Source organism: Zootoca vivipara, chromosome 7 (assembly GCF_965207765.1).
Source record: "Zootoca vivipara chromosome 7, rZooViv2.hap1.1, whole genome shotgun sequence".
Taxonomy (NCBI): domain Eukaryota; kingdom Metazoa; phylum Chordata; class Lepidosauria; order Squamata; family Lacertidae; genus Zootoca; species Zootoca vivipara.
The window spans coordinates 91,533,148-91,553,900 of NC_142590.1; the positions used below are offsets into that span (position 1 = coordinate 91,533,148).

At 47.9% G+C, this 20,753-nt stretch overlaps 1 protein-coding gene across 1 annotated transcript in view; it reads right to left on the reverse strand.

Moving 5' to 3' along the window:
• RSPO4 (R-spondin 4) overlaps positions 1-20,221 on the reverse strand; it is a 31,017-nt gene extending 10,796 nt beyond the window's left edge. The window contains exons 1-2 of the mRNA XM_035124282.3: positions 20,099-20,221; positions 19,137-19,215 (exon numbers count right to left, since the gene is read on the reverse strand). Coding sequence (XP_034980173.1) covers positions 19,137-19,215 — 79 coding nt within the window. The 5' untranslated portion in view covers positions 20,099-20,221. The remainder of the gene's footprint in view (positions 1-19,136; positions 19,216-20,098) is intronic.
• Between the last annotated feature and the right edge of the window lie 532 nt (positions 20,222-20,753).

A 20,753-nucleotide genomic window follows, 5' to 3' on the forward strand; every position in this document is an offset into this window, starting at 1 on the left:
GCATGCAGAAGGTTCCATATGGCAAGCGGAGGAAGGAAGTGGGGTAATCAGCTTTACACACACGAAGCAAGCTCCACATCCTCCAACCTGGTGCCCTCCAGATGTTTTTGCCTACACCTGTCCTCATGCTTCCTCCAAGCACTGAGTCTCTGATAGAAGCCACCAGCAAGTTATCCAAGCGCGGCACAACTTTTTGATGAGTTACTCCACTAGGGATGGATAAGCCTTGGCAATGTTGGCTTCTCTCAATTTCTCATTCTCCAGATCTTTGATTTCTGTTCGTCCCACTTCCACATCTGTCTTCAAGAAGATTCTAACACATTTTTGCTAGCAAATTTTCCCTAATATGATGCATTTTAAAAAGCTACTTTCACTAACATACGCATTTTTGTGAACACTTTCCCCAGGGCTTATTCCCAGCGGGAACTCACAGGAACTTGGTTCTGACACCTCTCAGGTGGGTGCCATTGCCATTCTAAGAAAAAGAAGGAGGGATTCATGCTGATTTCTGGCACCACTTTCTCTAGAAAAATAGTGCTGACTTTTCCTAATATTCATCCTAGTCACTGATAGCCCTCTCCTCCATGCATTTGTCCAATCCTCTTTTAAAGTCATTCAAGCTGGTGGTCAGCACTACCTCTTGTGGGAGCGAGTTCCATAGGTCAACATGCACTATTTGAGAAATTTTGCTGTTCTGAATCTTCCGAAATGCACCACAAAATTCAGAGAACTGCAAATTTCAAAGGTAGCCATTTTTCTCATCTGCTTCCTAGTTCCAGAAGAGCAAGCCAGGCAGCTTCACATTAGAATGTAAACAGAATATATTTCTCCTCTGTCCCTACCCAACAGTATGCAGAAGCTAGAAGAAAGCTAGAATTGTGCCCATTCCCCTGTCTGGCCAAGAGAGGCAATTAAGGTGATGCAATGTACCTGCGCCCACTTCACGTTCCAAGATCCGGATAAGACAAGTATCCTTTGGAGCAGGGTTTGGGAACCCCCACGGATCCAAGTTTGACAGGAGGGAGGGGCTTCCCACCTGTCATTCACCTGACCCAAGGTGACCTACTTTGGCCCAATGTGGTTTGAAATCAGACTATGCCGCTGAAGGCAAGGTGCTTTGCAAATCATAGAATTGTAGAGTTGGAAGAGACCACAAGGGCCATCCAGTCCAACCCCCAGCTGATCCTTGGCACTTGCAAAGCCCAGTCCACATATATTACACCAGGGGTAGGCGAAGGTGGGCAGGACTTGGCCAAAATGCCCTCGCAGGACCAATGGGGAGACCTGGTGGTCCCCACACTGCACAGTCCCAGCTGTCTGGTGTTGATGGGGAATATGCATCTAGATTTCGCATGGGCCAAAGGGGTCCTTTCTCAGAGCGAGGCACAGAATGGAGGGGGCCTGAACTGCTACCAAGGGGGAAAGATACAGAGGAGGGGGCAGCGGCTTTTGTGACTTGGGGACTAGCATGCTCATCATCTGAGGGATTAAGAAGGACCAAGAACGGTTTTTTATCCCGCTCTGAGATTGTTGTAGGCTCATCTTCAAAATTTGCATTTCTTCGGTCACCCTGACCAGTCCCCCAAATAGTGCAATTGTGAAATTGAAATTTGTATTTAAGCTTACAAATAAATAATAATAATAGCGATGGCAATTGTTCCATCCTGACATTCTGACATCCATTGTTTCTGATTTGAATTTGAGAGGAGGAGAACCGACGGAGCGCCAGGATCCCAGAACAATTATGGAATGGAACGGTTCCATTCCACTCATCCCTAATTCCAAGACATTTTGGCGCCTGGAACAGAACATGCAAATCGTGCTCCCCGTGCCCACAGCCAATGTGGTTAAAAGAATCATACTACAACAAACACAATATCTAGATGCTTCCCCCAAATGTGCTGCGTTCGTTTCTGCATGGAGATGTCTCACACCCTGTCCTCGTTGGGCTGCTCTTACTAACTCCACCATTATCACCACTGCACTTCTAGAATAACAGAACTGTGGAAGGGATCCCAAGGGTCATCTAGTCCAACCTCCTGAAATGCAGGAATCACAACTACAGAATCCCTGACCATCCAACTTCTGCTTAAAAACTCTCCAAGGAAGGAGAGTCCACCACCTTCTGAGGGAGACCGTTCCACTGCCGAACAATTCTTACTGTCAAAACCTTCTTCCTAATGTTTCCCGATGCTTTCCAATGCCATCATCTTCCACAGGAACCAGCCTCCCTCATTTCAGCGGTCTTCCCTCCCTCCAGATCGATCAGTCCAGCAAGCTTCAGTGTGTCAACAAGAAATCCACCCTTCTCCAGCATCTGCCTTTGACACTCCTAGGAGACATGCCTCAGACTTTGGTACTGCAAGGTCGTTCCTGGTATCAAGGGAGATCCAGCAGCAATATTTTTAAAAGGACAGCACCCTCAAGGCAACAACTTTCCTGCCTCCTTGCCCCTCTCCTTTCCCTCCCATTTAAGTAGAAGCAAGAAGAATTGAGCAGTGGCTCTCAAAGGGTGTGATGTGCCACACTGCTGTGGCAAGAGAGGGTGGCAAGTGTAGTACATTTCAGCGTAGTACAGTATCAAAATAAATCTTTTTTGGATACACAACTACAAACAGTATCTGCACCTCTGTCTTCAAGAGCATTGGCTATTCTGCAGTTCTCCACAAACATATTGTTGGGAGCAGGGATTTTCAACTCTGGCAAATATGAAAGATCAGAAAAGAGAAAGGCTTCTTTGTGTCGATGAGGAGATGAGAGTTTGTCTGTCTCAAATCAGACCTAATCTAAATGAGATCGCCCACTAAAAGCAAGCTCACACGTCTTATGGAATTGTAGAATTGGAGAGCTGGAAGGGACCCTGAGGGCAGAGAGCAAAGGGGTGAAATAAGGCAATCTCTATGCGATCTGAAGATGAATCAATAGAACCTGAAGGTTGGAGGGGACCTTGCAAGTCATATAGTGTGCTACCTTCCTGCTCAGTGAAGAAAATCTGGAGTTTCAGAATCTCCCACAGATGCTCCTCTGGATTCTACTTGAAGAGCCCACCAGGAAATTGGTTCCATTGTCAGGACGTTTCCACTAATGCTCAACCGAACTCTATCCTCCTGCAATGTAATCTAGTGATCTAGTCCTGCCCCCTGGGAGGCAGAAGAGAGCAGCCTTTTGCCCTTTTCTGTGTGGCAGCCCTTCAGGTACGTGGAGAGAGATTGAGAGTGATATTGTCACCTTTCAATCTTCCCTCCTCTGGGCTAAACAGACCCACTTCCTTCCACCTTTCCCTATATGATTCCTCGTGAGATTCCTAAGCAGGGCATCTCCTACCATCATAGAATTGTAGAGTTGGAAGGGACCCCGAGGGTCATCTAGTCCGACCCCCACCAAGGCAGGAATATTTTGCCCGACACAGGACTCGAACCCACAACCCTGAGTTTAAGAGTCTTGTGCTCCTGTTTGCCCTGTATCAATAATGGATTGCCTAGTTTTGTGGGCACTGGGTTGGAGGAGGTGGGGGTTAGTGATTCCAGAAGGAAACCTATCCCATGAACAGAGGAAGTTGTTCTGTACCCAGTCAGACCACAAATGCATCTAGTCCAGAACTGTCTACTTTGCCAGTGCATCTTCAGGTTCTCAAGATGAGGAGTTCCCCTGTCTTGCTACCAGAGACCCTTTTAACTGGAGGTGCCAGAAATAACCTGGGATCATCCATATGTGGGCCAGGCACTCTCTTGCTAAGCTGTGGCCCCAAGCAAGCTCGACTAGACAGCAACTTTTCAATGTCCTTTGCAAAGGCAGCCCAGCTTCAACAATGGCTGCATCCCAACCCTGACAAGCTCCTTTTTGACATGGTTGCTGCTACCGAGAGAGGTCAGCATCCTCTCCTCCCGTTACTAATGCACCTGGGAGTCATAAGACGTGATGGTTTGCATTTGTCAATGCTGGCTGCGTCACTTTTTCAGGCTTCGTCTCAAGGGTTCTCCCTGTGACAACATCATGCCATGTTTGATTTCATCTAGTTTTCTTTCAGCTTCTCTTTTTAAAATATACCTTCGTTTCCTTCTCTTCTGGACCCTTAGTGTGAAAAGAAAGAAGAAGAGGAAAAAAGCAGTTTTATGGGAATTACCAATGGAACTGTATCACCAGTTGCAATGTATTTCCCTTCATGAAGCTGAAACTGAGTTTTTTTGTGGAAATCAAATGTCTGAGCCTAATTCAGATCAAATATGAAACTATACTTTCCCTGTACATCAATGAACCTCATGCTTGCACTCTGCCCCCACCCTTTCTCTTCCTTTTTTGCACACTGGAGGAGGGAACTGCAAGCACCCACTTCCTGTTTTAAACAAACCACAGTTCCCCATGACGTCCAAACCCAGGGAACTGTGGCTTGATATAACTGTAGTTTCAGCATGCTTTGTCCTCACTGTAGATTAATCCCAGGTCTGTGAGTTCGGATGTCGCAGAGAACTGTGGCTTTTTAAAGATCGAGAACAAAAGTCTACTAGTTACAGGTAGGTAGCCGTGTTGGTCTGGGTCGAAGTAAAATAAAAAAATTCCTTCAGTAGCACCTTAAAGACCAACTAAGTTTTTATTTTGGTATGAGCTTTCGTGTGCATGCACACTTCTTCAGATACAGTGAAAAGTCTACTAGCTTCGCTCTGTGGCATGAAATTGGCATATAGAAGAGGAGGAGTGTGTGAGCCCATTTCCTGCTGTTTCTTAACCAGCCTTTGAGGTGCAACTCATACCGTGACTGTCCACACTTCCTTGCTACCGCTCCTTTGATGGAGGGCTTGATCTAATAAAATGACTCACCCCTTTGGCCAGCCTGATGAATCACGTAACCAGAGCACGCACAAAGCCTTTTCCGGTTAGATTAAAAAGCCGGTGCCCATATTTGGACAAATGAAGGCAGATATCCACCTCTGAAGCGCAGAGCCACAAGAATGCAAGGCTCTGGTCCACATGGGGCAACATGGAGAAAACTCAGAGCCAGATAGGCAGGACTCACCAAGAAAACAGGATGCCAGGGACTGGCTAGTTGAGGAGGAGTGGTAGAAACTGCCTGACCAGGAGAGCCCCCCCCCCCCAGGGAAAGATCAGAGGATTTGTATCCCAGCTTCTGGTGGTGGACAACCGAACATACCCCAGAGGAGGGGAAGAGCTGGGAGTTGGAGGAGGAGGAAAAGGGGGAGACAAGCAGGTGTCCCAGCACAGAGTCAAACTTAGCAGCTTCACCACAGAGTTTCTGCTGAAAGCCTACCAGCTCCCACTTCCAGAACACTGTGTTTGATGCACATAATAGAGAAGAGAGCCAGCCAGAGGCAGAGAGGGTCCCTCGGGGCTCACTGTAGACAGAGGGAAGGGCCTGTCCAGGGCCAGATTTGGGTTTGATGAGGCTCTAAGCTACTGAAGGTAATGGGGCCCTTTATATGTCCAGCTGTCCTTTGTCAACAACAAATTGCCGCTGTTTTTTGTGTTGAATGTATGAAATCAATCAGTAGGCATAAGACTCATACCCTTATGCTGCCGGTTCATCAGTTTACAACATGGGTAGGCAAACTAAGGCCGGGGGGGGGCAGATCCGGCCCAATCGCCTTCAAAATCTGGCCCGTGGACGGTCTGGGAATCAGCATGTTTTTTACATGAGCAGAATGTGTGCTTTTATTTAAAATGCATCTCTGGGTAATTTGTTCTCTTTTTTTTCTCCTTCCAAAATATAGTCTGGCCCCCCACAAGGTCTGAGGGACAGTGGACCGCCCCCCCTGCTGAAAAAGTTTCCTGACCCCTGGTCTACACACACTCTTTAATATTAGACAACAGTTTGACCTACTACATCAAACTGTGCTGCACTGCAGTCTGCAGCTGCATGCTACATGTTGCCATGTGACCGGTCCACGCACCCTATATATTGTTGTTGTTGGACCAGAGCACGCCAGGCACTCCTGTCTTCCACTGCCTCCCGTAGTTTGGTCAGACTCATGTTGGTAGCTTCGAGAACACTGTCCAACCATCTCGTCCTCTGACGTCCCCTTCTCCTTGTGCCCTCCATCTTTCCCAACATCAGGGTCTTTTCCAGGGAGTCTTCTCTTCTCATGAGGTGGCCAAGAGAGTGGGGCCCTAAGCTATAGCTTGTTTAGCTTATACATAAATCCGGCACAGGGCCTGAAATGGGAGGGATGGAGTGAAGTGGGAAGTGCAAGAGAGTCTGAGCAACTGCTTGCTATCTCAGGAGTCTCCGTATATTTTTCTGTTTCGATTCCTTAATAAAACGACTCGCTGCAAGTTAGCTAGTGTCACCTTGCCTCTCTCTGATCTGTGCTACGCATCAGCTCTCTTGGCACAGGGCATCTGCAAACGAAGAGTTGGCAGACATGTTCCTGGCATCACGAGGAGTCGCCTGGAAGCTGTTCAATGACTCCCCCTCCCACAATTTCTCAGGCACTTAGTGCTGCCTACGATCAGAAGTGGTCACTGCGGTGGGGCAAGGGGTGATGCTGGTTCCTGAAATGGGGCAGGCATGGGGAGAGAACCAGGGTGCAAACACAGCAGCAGAACCAATCCACTCCTCCTGCCACTGCACCTAACTCCACGTGCCTCGCCCCTCCCTCTCTCCGAAACGAAAAAGTTCATTTTTATCCCTTCATTCATTCATTCAATTTATTCATTTACTACATTTATATCTCACCGTTTCCTTCAAGGAGCTCAAGGTGGACTACACAGTTTTCCTCCCCCCCCCCATTTAATCCTCAAAACAGCCTTTTGAGGTAGGCTACGCAGAGAGTGAGCGGCCCAAGGGGACCCACTGGATTCCATGGATGAGAGGGGATTTGAACCCCGGTCTCTCCCATGTCCTAGTCCGGTGCTCTAACCAGTATACCACACTGCCTCTCCATATTCTCAAGCAGCTAGCTTGCTATTGGCAGAGGGAGGGGCTCTCCAGCTTTCCAGGCAGGGGACAGCTTTCCAGCCTCCCTGTAGATGACAGGGATTGAACCTGGAACCTTCTGCACTTGGGGTGCCAACATGAATAATTTTTTGTGGGGGCCCAGGTAAGCCCCGCCCTGCATAATTGATCACATGACACAGTACACACACACCACTTGAATGGGAATGCCCATAAACTTTGGGAGGCAGCCCCCTCAAATATTTAATTTGGGGGGGGGCTGAATCCCACACAGCCCCACTGAACTATGGCCTTCTTTTCTACATTTGGTTTCAATGTTTTCAGCTGGGTGTTCTTCTGCAAGTCTAATGGCACTTCTAATGGCATCGATGCTTGAGTGAGTTAATTGGGTTTTAAATAATCGGTTACTAGGTAATGTTGGAAAGATCCTTCACACAACGCATGGAGCCACGAACCTGCACGAGATCTAAACTGTTAAGCAATTCCTCTAAAAGTGCGCCCCCCCCCTTCTTTGAAGAAAAGAGAGTTAATGACTTGGATGAAGGAATTGAGGGGATGCTTATCAAATTTGCCGATGACACCAAACTAAGGTTACCAGATTTTTTCCAATGAATCTGGGGACACTTTTCAACTTCAGCAGGAATGATAGGGTTTTGTCAGGGGACTGATTTGTAAATCTGGGGACTGTCCCCGGGAAATGGGGACATAGCTGCCAAGTTTTCCCTTTTCTCGCGAGGAAGCCTATTCAGCATAAGGGAAAATCCCTTTAAAAAAGGGATAACTTGGCAGCTATGAATGGGGATGTCTGGTAGCCTTACACCAAACTGGGAGGGGTAGCTAATGCAACAGAAGACAGAATCAGTTTTCAAAATGACCTTAACAAAATGAATTTCAAATGTAATGTTCTGCACTAAGGCAAGAAGAACCAGATGCACAAATAAAAGATTGGGGACACCTGGCTTACTAGCAGTACATGTGAAAAGGATCTAGGGGTCTTGGTGGACCACTAACTTAACATGAGTCAACAGTGTGATGCAGCGGCGAAAAGGGCTAATGCTGTTCTAGGCTGCATCAACAGAAGTCTAGTGTCCAGATCAAGGGAAGTCATAGTCCCACTCTATTCTGTCTTGATCAGACCACACCTGGAATACTGTGCCCAGTTCTGAGCACCACAATTTAAGAAGGATGTTGACAAGCTGGAAGAAGAAGAAGAAGAAGAAGAAGAAGAAGAAGAAGAAGAAGAAGAAGAAGAAGAAGAAGAAGAAGAAGAAGAAGAAGAAGAAGGAGGAGGAGGAGGAGGAGGAGGAGGAGGAGGAGGAGGAGGAGGAGGAGGAGGAGGAGGAGGAGGAGGAGGAGGAGGAGGAGGAGGAGGAGGAGGAGGAAGAGTTTGTATTTGATATCCCGCTTCATCACTACCCGAAGGAGTCTCAAAGCGGCTAACAATCTCCTTTCCCTTCCTCCCCCACAACAAACACTCTGTGAGGTGAGTAGGGCTGAGAGACTTCAGAGAAGTGTGACTAGCCCAAGGTCACCCAGCAGCTGCATGTGGAGGAGCGGAGACGCAAAGCCGGCTCCCCAGATTACGAGACTACCGCTCTTAACCACTACACCACACTGGAAGGTGTGCAGAGGAGGGCAACCAAGATGATCAAGGATCTGGAAACCAAGCCTTATGAGGAATGGTTGAGGAAGCTGGTCATGTTTAGCCTGGCAAAGAGGACTGAAGGGAGCTAGGATAGCCATTGATAGCCTCCTCCTCCATGAATTTGCTCAATCCTTTTCAAAGCCATCACTGCCTCATGTGGGAGGGAGTTCCACAGTTTAACTCTGTGCTGCTGGGGATTTTGGTGACTGAGCCAGGAATCTTCTGCATGCCAAACCGTTGCTGTACAACTGAGCTACGGAAGAACACAGGCGTTCTGAGATGGCTCACATCTACGCATTGAAAGTATATATGTTATGGGAGCCTCACTGGCGATGTCTCCCAGACTGGAGCCCCTTCCCACATTAGTCTGAGGCTCAAGCATCACAGGTGTGGCCGCTGCATTCGTTGCCATGTCCTCCATCCTCAAAATTCGACCAGAACCATTTGAAATCTCCCTCTTACAATCGCCTGCAGGTGTCCCATCTCATATCCTCATGAGAAAGTGTGACTTTAGGGCAGCAAACTCATCCTACGGTAGTTTGTTTCCAGACAAATAAAGGGATGTCAGTAAGTACGGGTAGAAATGCAAATTTGCGTTTTAAAGGCGCACTAGCTAATTCACACTTCTCAAACCAGCCATGAGCTGAAACACCCTGCGGAATTTAAACTTTTCTGAATTTTACAATGCACTTCCCCAACCTAACGATGTGTACGAAAATGCCGACGTTATTGGGAAGTATACACAAAAAGGCATTGATTAGAGAAAACAACATTGCTTGCTTTTTTAAAAAAAAATTGATTTTTTTTGAAGAAGAATTGCCAATCGCTGCAGATATGTGGAGAACTAAATTCAGGATTAGAAGGTGAGAGAATGTGAAATAGACAGATTTGTCTATGCCTAGCACGTTCGTGTGCATGCTTAGTTCTACGAACTCAAGAAAAACCTGAACCAGGTCAGGAGTCCTTATAGGCCCAGTATCCTATTTCCAAGAGTGGACAGCTGCAAAGTAGGAGGTGATTAGGCAACAGCCCTGCTCCCCACTGCTGGATTTTATAGGTTTGATTTTCTGGAGTTTCCATGTGGTTATCATGGCTAATTTAGCCATGGAGAGAAATTCCCTCCTCCTCCTCCTCCTCCTCCTCCTCCTCCTCCTCCTCCTCCTCCTCTTCTAAAGCCAGCAAACTCACATCTTGTGTCAGTGAGTTCCACAGATTAACTCAGTATTAACTTCTTTCTTGTGTCCGATCCTCAGTCTATGGGGGTGGAGGATGCGCTGTCTGAATGTGCCCCCCCCCTGCACACACTAACCCCCTCAGGAGAATCATTGCATGTAGAAATGTAGCATGTCAGAGAAAATGTTGCAGCTTCACGATTTGACTGCCCCCTCCCAAACAAGAAAACCTCAGCTGGATCAGGACAAAGGCCCATTTAGCTCAGCTGCTTCCTGTTCTCACAGTGGCCCACCAGGTGCAAGCAAGACCTAAGTGCAGCAGCTCTCCCCTCTGAAGGGATGTTCCAAGATCTACTGCTTCCAACAGTGGAGGGAGAACATCTCCGTTGTAGCTGGTACTCCCCTTGCAGCCTCATCCTCCATGCGAGTGAAGGAATCTCTATTTGATGCTATTTTAGGTTGCAACAACCAAAGTGTCCAGATCAAGGGAAGTCATAGTCCCACTCTATTCTGCCTCGGTCAGACCCCACCTGGAATACTGTGTCCAGTTCTGGGTGCTACAATTCAAGAAGGATGTTGACAAGCTGGAACATGTGCAGAGGAGGGCAACCAAGATGGCCAAGGGTCTGGAAGCCAAGCCCTTATGAAGAAAGGTTGAAGGAGCTAGGCGTGTTTAGTTTAGCCTGAAAAAGAGGCGACTGAGAGGAGAAATGAGAGCCATCTTCAAATATCTCAAGGGCTGTCACACAGAAGATGGAGTGAGCTTGTTTTCTCCTGCTCTGGGAGGGTAGGACTCAAACCAAGAAAGGAGATTCCAACTCAACATCATGATTCTAGCTGATTAATAGGGCTCAAATTAATTTGGGGAATGACGGGGAAATGTCAACATATTTGCTACTCTCTCTTCCCCTCTTTCCACTACAAGGGCAGGCTACAGACCAGAGGTGGGTGCGGTGGGTGCAGTTCGCCCCAGGTGTCACCTCTGAGGGGGGTGACAAAATGCTGTTCGGCTTTGGCGCGTGCTGTGGCTTTGGCGCGCGCATGCTTCCTGCTTCCGAAACTGTCAGCTCTAGAGTGGCAGGCAGACTCCTCGTTGCAAGGCACGTGATCTCCGCTAAACAACTCTGGCTGCGCTAAAAAAGCTCAACAAATTTGGCTCCCCCCCAAAAAGCTCAACAATTCCGGCTCCCCAAAAATAGCTCAACAACTTTGGCTCCACAAAAAAAATATGAAATAAAGTCAAACTGTTTTTGCAGGCAAAATAAAATATATATTTAAAAAAATGTGTGTGGAGGGGGTGACAGGAAATTTTCTGCACCGGGTACCACCTGACCTTGCTACGCCACTGCTACAGACCACCAAAAATTATTTTGGAACTACGAATTCCTAATACAGGTATTTCCAAGAATCCCTAGCCCGTGGGGGGAGAGACGGTTCAGATTCCATTGCACACACACAAAGACAGAGTTTCTGCTACAATCTGACATTCATTCAGCGCTAATAGTCCGATGTCCGTTGCTTCAATGAACCCTGGTCTCCCAGGTCTTAACGCAACACTCTAGCCATTAGACTGCCTGGGCTATTTCTCTGCTTATGTCCCTGGATGCAGATGTTCCTTCCCCTCCTTTCATCCACTCCCCTCCAGCTTCTGGAAGCGTCTGTTTCGCAAACAGGTGTCTTTGTTTTGCAACCAGAGCTGAGCAGAGCCAAGTCAGAGGTTTCTGACCCACAGCCTCCGCTCCGACCCCGAAACCAGCCCGCCTGCCACCTCTTTCATCCCTCACGTGCAGGAATTCCGAGAAAGCCAGGGTTTTTACTGAAAATATTTTGCGTCTGGAATTGTCGCCACTCCAATTCAAGGCCTGCATTTTTTCGGCTTAAGTGCCTGGCCTGGAGCCTGCTCTGGTTCAAGCGTCCAGCGCTTGGCCGCCCCCACCCGGAGGTGCAGAACAGAAGCTGAGAAGAAAGACCTCGCAGATGATAGCAGGGGAACCTCAGGTTCGAATGCCAGTTACGTCATCAGCAGACGAGTGATTTTGGCAAGACTGGCAGCCTCAGCTCTCTGTGAAATGGGAAGATTAAGGGACAACCTTCAACGGCTGCTTTGAGGATGGACAGAATGTGATCGGAAATGTAGAATGAGCTGCTACCAGTGTGCTTTCATCTCCAAAATTTCGGGCTACCACTCAGCCAGGATTCTTTAGCTCTGGGCTAACAATCAGGATCGGGGGGGGGGGGCAGGAGAAATTTGATCCAGTTTGCATTTAATTTGCACTTTGGGAAGCAATGCGCAAACCCAAACATAGCCGCACATCAAAATTCGCCCTTCTCCGTATTGGGTAATGCATTTCCCCGGCCAAGTAACGTGCTCAAAAATGTACAAACCGGGGTAAAGCATGCACAGAAATGCATATAATAGGGAAGATACCATGCAAAACTCCTTTAGATTCGGGAACGTTGGTTTGCAAGGACGGGTCCCTTAGGCAACAGCACATAGAAAAATGTGCATACCAGCAAAGGATTGCAATAAAAAGCTGCTACATTTTCATGCAGACTTTTTTTAAAAAGAAAAAAATTGCAGGCTGATGTTGGAGGACTGGAGAAATGAGAAACTGAAAGAAACCGAAAATTGACCAATTTGCTTTGCCCTCACTGCCATGAATGTGCCTGCGTTCTAGTAGGCCAGGCATCCCCAAACTGTGGCCCTCCAGATGTTTTGGGCTACAACTCCCATGATCCCTAGCTAACAGGACCATTGGTCGGGGAAGATGGGAATTGTAGTCCAAAACATCTGGAGGGCCGAAGTTTGGGGGTGCCTGTAGTAGATCAATGAACAAGCCTCTCATTCCCTTCCGGAATGGCGTGTGTGACACTAGGCACCAAGGCATCCCATAACTGTCTACCCTCAGCCCAATGTGCCACTTGCCGGGTCTCACTGCATTGCACCAGAGCCACAACACACCCATATTTTCCCCACACCAATTGTTTCATCTTTGGCACAGCCAAGGGTGGACCAGGGTCCAGAGTTCCAGGTCTTTCCTGCCAGGCCCCAGATCTCCTGTTACTTCCCCACTCTTTAAAAACTTTAATATTAATAAAGTTTGCTTACAGAATGGGTTGGAGGAATCGCTTGGCTCCAGTTTCTCCCGCTTTCTCATTATTCCACCCCTAAGTTCACATTTTCACAACGGTGGTTCGCCATCTAGGTATTTATTCCAAAAGTCCTCACAAAAATTCAGCAGCTTTTTAGTGCGCAGCTCTTCCTAACGTACACATTTTTCCATGCAGTTTCTCCCAATATAATGCATGTTTATATCCAGTCTTATTAATATAGTAATTGTGGTTGTTCTTAATTGTATGCATTTTTAGAAATGCTTTTTCCTAGTGTATCCATTTTTGGTACCCAGTTTTTGGGGTTGGAAACGTACATTTCAAAGGATAGCCATGTGTTGGTCCACATACTGTTTTGAAAACTGTCTGTTAGGTAGGTGACCTGAACTGAATTTCTTCCTCCAGCCCTTGCCTGGAGGTCCTGTATACATTTAGGCACTTTTGCGCTGCAGATGCGAACCTTGAGCGGTTTAGCTACCCAACAATGCCCCAGGCTGCTGCACAGCTGGCTGCTTACACACAATACATTTAAACAGGGGCGTTGCAATGGGGGGGGGCGATGGGGGCGGACCGCCCCAGGTTCCACTCGGGGGGGTGCCACTTGGCGCCCCCACCCCCGCGACTCCCAAGCCAAGCCTCCAGCCTCCTGGTAAAAAGTCCGCTCGGCGCACCGAGATGCTGCACATGCGTCATTACATGGCGGGGTATCGCCACCCCCCCGCCCCTCCAAAGCCGCGCCCCTCCAGCTACAAACTCAGTGCGGCGCTGAGCGGGCTTTCTACCTGGAGTTTGTAGCTGGAGGCGCGCGGCTTTGGAGGGGCGGGGGGACGGCGATACCGTTACGTAACACACATGTGTCATTATGTAGCGGCACTGCGCACCCCCGGGTGCATGGCAATTTGCCACCCCGGGTGTCGCGGCGGCTCACTACGCCCCTGCATTTAAAGCACACACACCCTCGGAATCCTAGGATCTGTAGTTTGTTTAAAGATGCTGAGAATTCCAGTTCTGTGGGGCGCAAACTACAGTTCCCAAAATTCTTTGGGGGTGTGTGTGTGTGTGTGTGAAATGTCCTTTAAACATATGGTGCGTACACAGCCACAGGGAATTATGAAACCAGTGCATCTGGCTAGGTCCCCATGTTTCAAAGATCCCACAAACAACGTCATCCTCACATTATAAGCCATTCTCACATGTAAAGCCATGCCTCAAAAGTGCTGCATTGTCCATAACAATATCCCGAATCGTCTGGGAATCCCCCCCATCACTGGCAAACTGAGGGCTTTGCAATTTTTCGAATGAGATGATTTCCTACAAGGAAACTTCTCCTTTTTGCTACTGGGGAGGGGAAAATATGGGGCAAATGGACGTAGCCATTCAGTGGACAATGCCATTCAGACCTGGACAGCTTTCGCCCAGCAGTGGGCTAGCCAAAGCCTTGCATGCCCCATACTGTGAGCATGACAGCGCCTAAGCGGCTCTAATGAGAGGATGGTTTTTTCCGTACGCTGAATGCCAAGTATTGCTCAAACCTTTCAGACGGCACAAAACCCATCCGGTTCTTATAAAACCCACCAAATCCATCCAGTTCTCCAGTATCTCATATGCTCTGCTGTATCCCTTTTGTTTTCCATCTGTTTACTTTTCCATGGACAACCAGCTCTAGTCTCCTCCTCTCCACCTGCTCCTCTCCAAAAGCCATGTTGGCCACCATCATGAAGTCTGGCTCACAGTGGAATGGAGGGGGCCTAATTGGGCTCTCTCTCTCTCTCTCTCTCTCTCTCTCTCTCTCTCTCTCTCTCTCTCTCTCTCTCTCTCTCTCTCTCTCTCACATCATTTAAGGGGGCTCGACTCACAGATCAGAAGAACGCCATTGCAGCTGGGGGAAGGAGACAAGAGAGGTTAGGGTTTGCAAAAGGAAAAGAAAGAAAGAAAGAAAGAAAGAAAGAAAGAAAGAAAGAAAGAAAGAAAGAAAGAAAGAAAGAAAGAAAGAAAGAAAGAAAGAAAGAAAAGGGGATTAAACCCGCCTCCTTGTGTGTTGCCTCTGTGGTGGCCAAACCCGCTTGCCAGTGTGCCAACTATGAGAGGGTTCTACACTTCCTCATAACTGCTCAGCAGGCAGTTTAAAGCCTGAACACACATTTCCAAGCTGCAACTGGTAGAGATGAAGAAGAAGAAGAAGAAGAAGAAGAAGAAGAAGAAGAAGAAGAAGAAGAAGAAGAAGAAGAAGAAGAAGAAGAAGAAGAAGAAGAGGAGGAGGAGGAGTAGTAGTAGTAGTAGTAGTTTGGATTTGATATCCCACTTTATCACTACCCGAAGGAGTCTCAAAGCGGCTAACATTCTCCTTTCCCTTCCTCTCCCACAACAAACACTCTGTGAGGTGGGTGGGGCTGAGAGACTTCAAAGAAGTGTGACTAGCCCAAGGTCACCCAGCAGCTGCATGTGGAGGAGCGAAGACATGAACCCGGTTCCCCAGATTACGAGTCCACCGCTCTTAACCACTACACCACACTGGCTGATGATAACCTTACTCTCTATGTGCCCACCCAACCACTTCGATCTGTGCTCTTTTCCAAATGTGGATAGGGCATTAAAGATAAAGGGACCCCTGACCATTAGGTCCAGTCGTGAACGACTCTGGGGTTGCGGCGCTCATCTCGCTTTACTGGCCGAGGGAGCCGGCGTACAGCTTCCGGGTCATGTGGCCAGCATGGCTAAGCCGCTTCTGGCAAACCAGAGCAGCACACGGAAACGCCGTTTACCTTCCCGCGGAGCTGTACCTATTTATCTACTTGCACTTTGATGTACTTTCAAACTGCTAGGTTGGCAGGAGCGGGGCAAGTGTTGCACCTCCCTAGTGGACTGGGCAGCTGGGCTGGGCCACATGCTTGGGGGGGCATGTGGAGCCCATGCAGAGGGTGAAGCGATTCCACCTCCAACAGGCTCCTCGCCTGCTGCCTGCATCCGCCTGCCCACTAGACCAACCTGCCTGCTGCTGCCCAGCTGCCAAGGCTCTATGTTTATCGTGGGGGCACCTGATTGTGCCCCCTCAAAAATGTGGTCCCCCCTGGCCCCACCATGCTATGCCTCTGGAAACAATATCCACATTGGGCTGTATCTGGCCAAATCAGAGTAGACCCATTGAGCTCCACCAGCTTGACTTCAGTCCATTGATTTCAGTGGACCAGCTCGGAGTATGACTTAACCAGATCCCCCATCAGAAATCCAGCCTTGCAGGTGACAAGGGTATCTCAGACCACCTGGCTGCCATAGGAGGGCCTCTCTCCCAGTCCCTACCTGATTGACTGAATGCATCTATGATTAGATGAATTCGATAAATGTATCTGCACTTAGAGAGCCTGTGGTGGTGGATTGCTCAAACTCAGACCTGGGAAAGAAGAACCAGGGTTCAAATTCCCAGTCGGCCAAGCGAAGTTCATTGGGTGAACTTGGGGTGTTCACTGCCTCTCAGCCTGTCCTGAACTACGCAATGCCACATTGGAGGAAAGGAAGGGAATAAATGTAATGAATTTAAATGAACAAATAAACCCCCTCCCTTGTAATTACTTCTGGTACAAAAGGTAAAGGTAAAGGGACCCCTGACCATTAGGTCCACTTGCGGACGACTCTGGGGTTGTGGCGCTCATCTCGCTTTACTGGCCAAGGGAGCCGGTGTACAGGTTCCGGGTCATGTGGCCAGCATGACTAAGCCGCTTCTGGCAAACCAGAGCAGCACACAGAAACACCGTTTACCTTCCCGCCGCAGTGGTACCTATTTATCTACTTGCACCTGGCGTGCTTTCGAACGGCTAGGTTGGCAGGAGCAGGGACCGAGCAACAGGAGCTCATGCTGTCACGGGGATTTGAACCGCCGACCTTCTGATCGGCAAGCCCTAGGCTCAGTGGTTTAACTCACAGCACCACCCGCGTCCTTCCTACTTCTGGTATACTTATTTCTTTTAGCATTTGGCATCTGTCTCCTTCTACAATTCCTCCTAATATCCTCATTCTCCCATCAGCAGCAGACATTGCATTACTTCCCCCTTCCCTTTATGCTCAAGATGCTTCTCTTGCACAATTTTGCAGTGTACGGAAAGAGATCCCACACCATATGAGTGTCCTCTATCCCAATCTTTCTGTCCAGGGAGACAGCAATGCTTATCCCAAACTATTCACAGTATCCCTTTAACACCTGCCCATTGTCTGTATTTTCCAGGACCACCTCAGGTGTCTGATTTAACACCAAAGTATCTCAGCAGGGACACAAACCCTTCATCGACGAAGCTATCCCCTCTGACATCTACAGAGTATAATATCGGGTATCATTTCCTTCAGGATATTTCCATAGTATTCTACGGAAGCCAATGAAAGCAAGCCCTGCTGAATCAGACCAAGGCCGGTCCATCTCACCCAGTATCCAGTTTCCAACAGGGAACAGCCGGGAACCTGTATGATGCTCACAAGCGGGGCAACTGGCCTTATTGAATAGCCCTTGAGGGACCTACCCTTCACAAGCGGAGCCAATCCTTTTTTCGAACCACCTGAGTAGCTGGCTCGCATCACCACTTCTTGTGGCAGTGAGTTCCATAAGCTAATTCTGCGTTTGCATGAAGAAGTCCTTTCTTTGTTCTGTCTGAGCCACCTGCCGATTAATTTCTTTTAGCAAGTGGCCACGAGAACAAATTATACTACCAAAGAAAGAAAGACAATTGTGTGCTTTCTTAACACCTTGATCATATCCTCTCTCAATTAAAAAGCCCCATGTGATTTTAAGTCTAGGTCTAGGTCCCCCAACTCTTTTAGCTGTGATTGCAGGGGGTTGGACTAGATGACCCTTTGAGTTCCTTCCAACTCTACAATTCTATGATTCTGAAGTTACCCTTTTCTGAATCCTTTTCAACCCTCTGTTTTTAGGTTTGCCACCCGCCATTTGCTTTTCACTGCCATCCTGTGCGATATCTGATTTTGTCTACCTGTTTACACACACACACACACACTTAGATAACTTGACTATTTGGCGACGAGAGATACCCAGTCACACAAGTGTGGTTTTTCAGGTGATGAACCTGGTCTGGGAGAACACAAGCTGATTTTTTTTTTTACAGCACCTTTGCCAGGGCAGAATCTGCCCTGCAAATGCTTCAGATGGAACAATTCACAGCTCAGAATGGGCAACGTTTAGATTTAAGTTCAGGAGCTGGGGTTTTACTTCTCTGGGGAGCCCTCGGGAGATGGAGGAAGGTGAGAGGACGGCCTGCCTCATCCCCCATCAGCTAGGCTTGGCTGGTGTGCCCACCTAACCCATGATCAGTTCTGCTAACAGGTTCTTCAGGATTCTGGAGTGCCTGCCAGCTTGCACAACCTATTTGATTGCAGATGAAAGCAAGGCACAAAAGATGGGTGAGGACAAGTGATGATGAAAGATTAGTGAGGCCTCTATTATAACACCTTTCATCCGCTTGAAAGAAAATGTCTCTGACCTCTTAATCCCTCTCCCTGCCCTGATTCACTTACTGGGTCTCGGGGGGCCACTCATATCATCTCCTTCCCACTCTATCCTATCCAAAGCTATTCGGGGTAGCTCTGGATAGGGGGGCAAGAACTGGGGGGGGTGTAATAGGGGGATTTCTGTCTTGTCTCCTCTTTTGAATCAAACACAGGACCAGCTGGTTCATACCTAAAGCTTTGTGCCTGACTTAATCTTGAACACGCACCCTGATCAAATCTTGCCCTGCCCTGAAAAAATATTTCCAAACTAGCATTATTGACAATATCTCAAGGTGAGGGTATTGACCTTCTATGGAACCGATAATTTCCCTATAAGTAGCAGCTTATAGCCACAACCTGGAAAAGTTTTGAATACCTACAGATTCTCCATGTGGCAATAAGAAAGTATGGACAAAAGCTTTGTCGGAAAAATTGACCAAATAAGCGAAAGCCTTGGCGGAAAAAATTCTCGGCGCAGAATTCCACAAAGTGGCATCCTCCGGACTCACATTTACAGCTCTGGAGAAATGTTTTTTCATAAAAGCTCTTGGGGAGAGCAGGGATAGGAGATTAGATTGTTTAAGTGGGGGTACCTGTGTATTTACTTGTTATAATAAAATTAAAAATTAAATTTTAAAAAAGAACTTTTTCCAGAGCAGTTTGAGATCGAGCACAACGGACAGCACATTGCAAACACCTGTCACAGCAATCGCAAGACCGGCTCAGCACCCAAATTGGCACCACGTTGTGCGAATAAGCGTGGAGCCCTGCGCGGCTCTCGGGGCGAAACCGACCGAGCGAATGCGACCCCTACCTCGTTTCTTCCTCCTGGCTTGAGCGAGCATTTCCATGGAGTTTACGAATAACAGCAACAGGAACAGAATCCACTGCATCTGGCCAGGAATAAATTGGCGCAAGGGAAGAATCAGATCATTCAGGCGGCTGACAGTTCTCCGGCTGCCAAGCGCAGATTGAGCAAAAGGAGAGAAAACAGCACTCTCTCTCTCTCTCTTTTTGGAGGGGAGTGGGATAAAATAAAAAGAAGCAGGGGGGGAGAGAAAATGATGGGGACAAAAGCACTGTTTACAGCATCCCCTGCGACGTGGGTCTTGGCACCAGCTGGTCACCAAATGTGGGCTCTCTATGGTGGCATGGAGCAGGCGTCAGAAGAGATGGCAGGAGTTCAGCGGCCGGTCCCAAGAACCATGGCACAGAAGAAGCATCGGCGCAAGGTCCAGTCCCCCTCCTCACCTGTGTCATGGGCCGCACAAGCTGAACCCAGGCCAAAGGGAACAAAACCCTGCAAAGTTTCCCCCCTTTGGAGAGCTCCAGGCTTCACCTCTGCTGAGAACTGCTGGTCTGCCTTGCGCCGCTCAGGCTGAACTTCTGCCATGACTCGGAAATCAGGTTCAATGTAAAGCCCTTCCAAATTATCGGGGTGGAGTCAGGGAATTAACCGTGTCCCTGCCGGCGAGCCGCTCGTTCACCCTTGCCCCCATGTCGCCGTGCAACCCCCCCCCCCCGTTAAAAAAAAGATCTCCGACAGACTTTCTGGATTAGTCAGACACAAATGCCGGTCTCTCCTCGAGACTTTATTTCAGAAAGGGGAAATTTAATCACTTCAATTTACTCAGCCGCATTCCATATGACAAACTCGGTGTATGCACAGCCAAAAATGAGAGAGAGGAAAAGGGAATCAAAGGGACTCCCTCTTTGCATTTTTACAGCCACTATTTATTACAGCAACTAATAAATTTTCATTTGATAGCTACTGACCTGGGACGTTTATTTCCCAACATTATCTCTGCATCGCGGGAGATTTGCTTCTTCATTCCCCTCCAGTGAGCAAAACAAGAGCAGATTTCTTCTGTGTGTCTTGCGTGTTCATTAGCTGCAGCGCTGCTCTTTGAATTTTCCACACATTTTTGGCCAAAAATGAACGTTCTCCATATCCTGGAAAGAAAAACCCAGATAGATTTTAACGGGGCAAAACAACACAGGTCAGAAAACAAGAAGCAGATGCTTTTTTAAAAATAATAATGAATAAAACAGGAATCATTCCCCCCCTCCCTCCAGAACTGACAAAACAGCTAATCCTGATATAATTAAGGATCTGCCACAACTGAGCTTCTAATCATTCACATTATCTACATTTGGACAAAACACCATTGCACGGTAGTATTAAGGAGTGAGGGAGCTTGGTAAACTTTTTAAAATAGAGAAACTGCAGTTTTATTCCCCCCCCCCCAAAAAAATAGCAACTTAATCCTCCTGGTGATATTGAACATAAACTTCAATCTTCTTTGCTTTTTAAGATTTGGAAATCTTTGAAATGAAGAATGTTAGCGTGTCAACATTTATGTATTCATTTAGCAATATTTATGACAATTAATCAAACATATCTCTAAAACCAGGGGTAGGCTACCTAAGG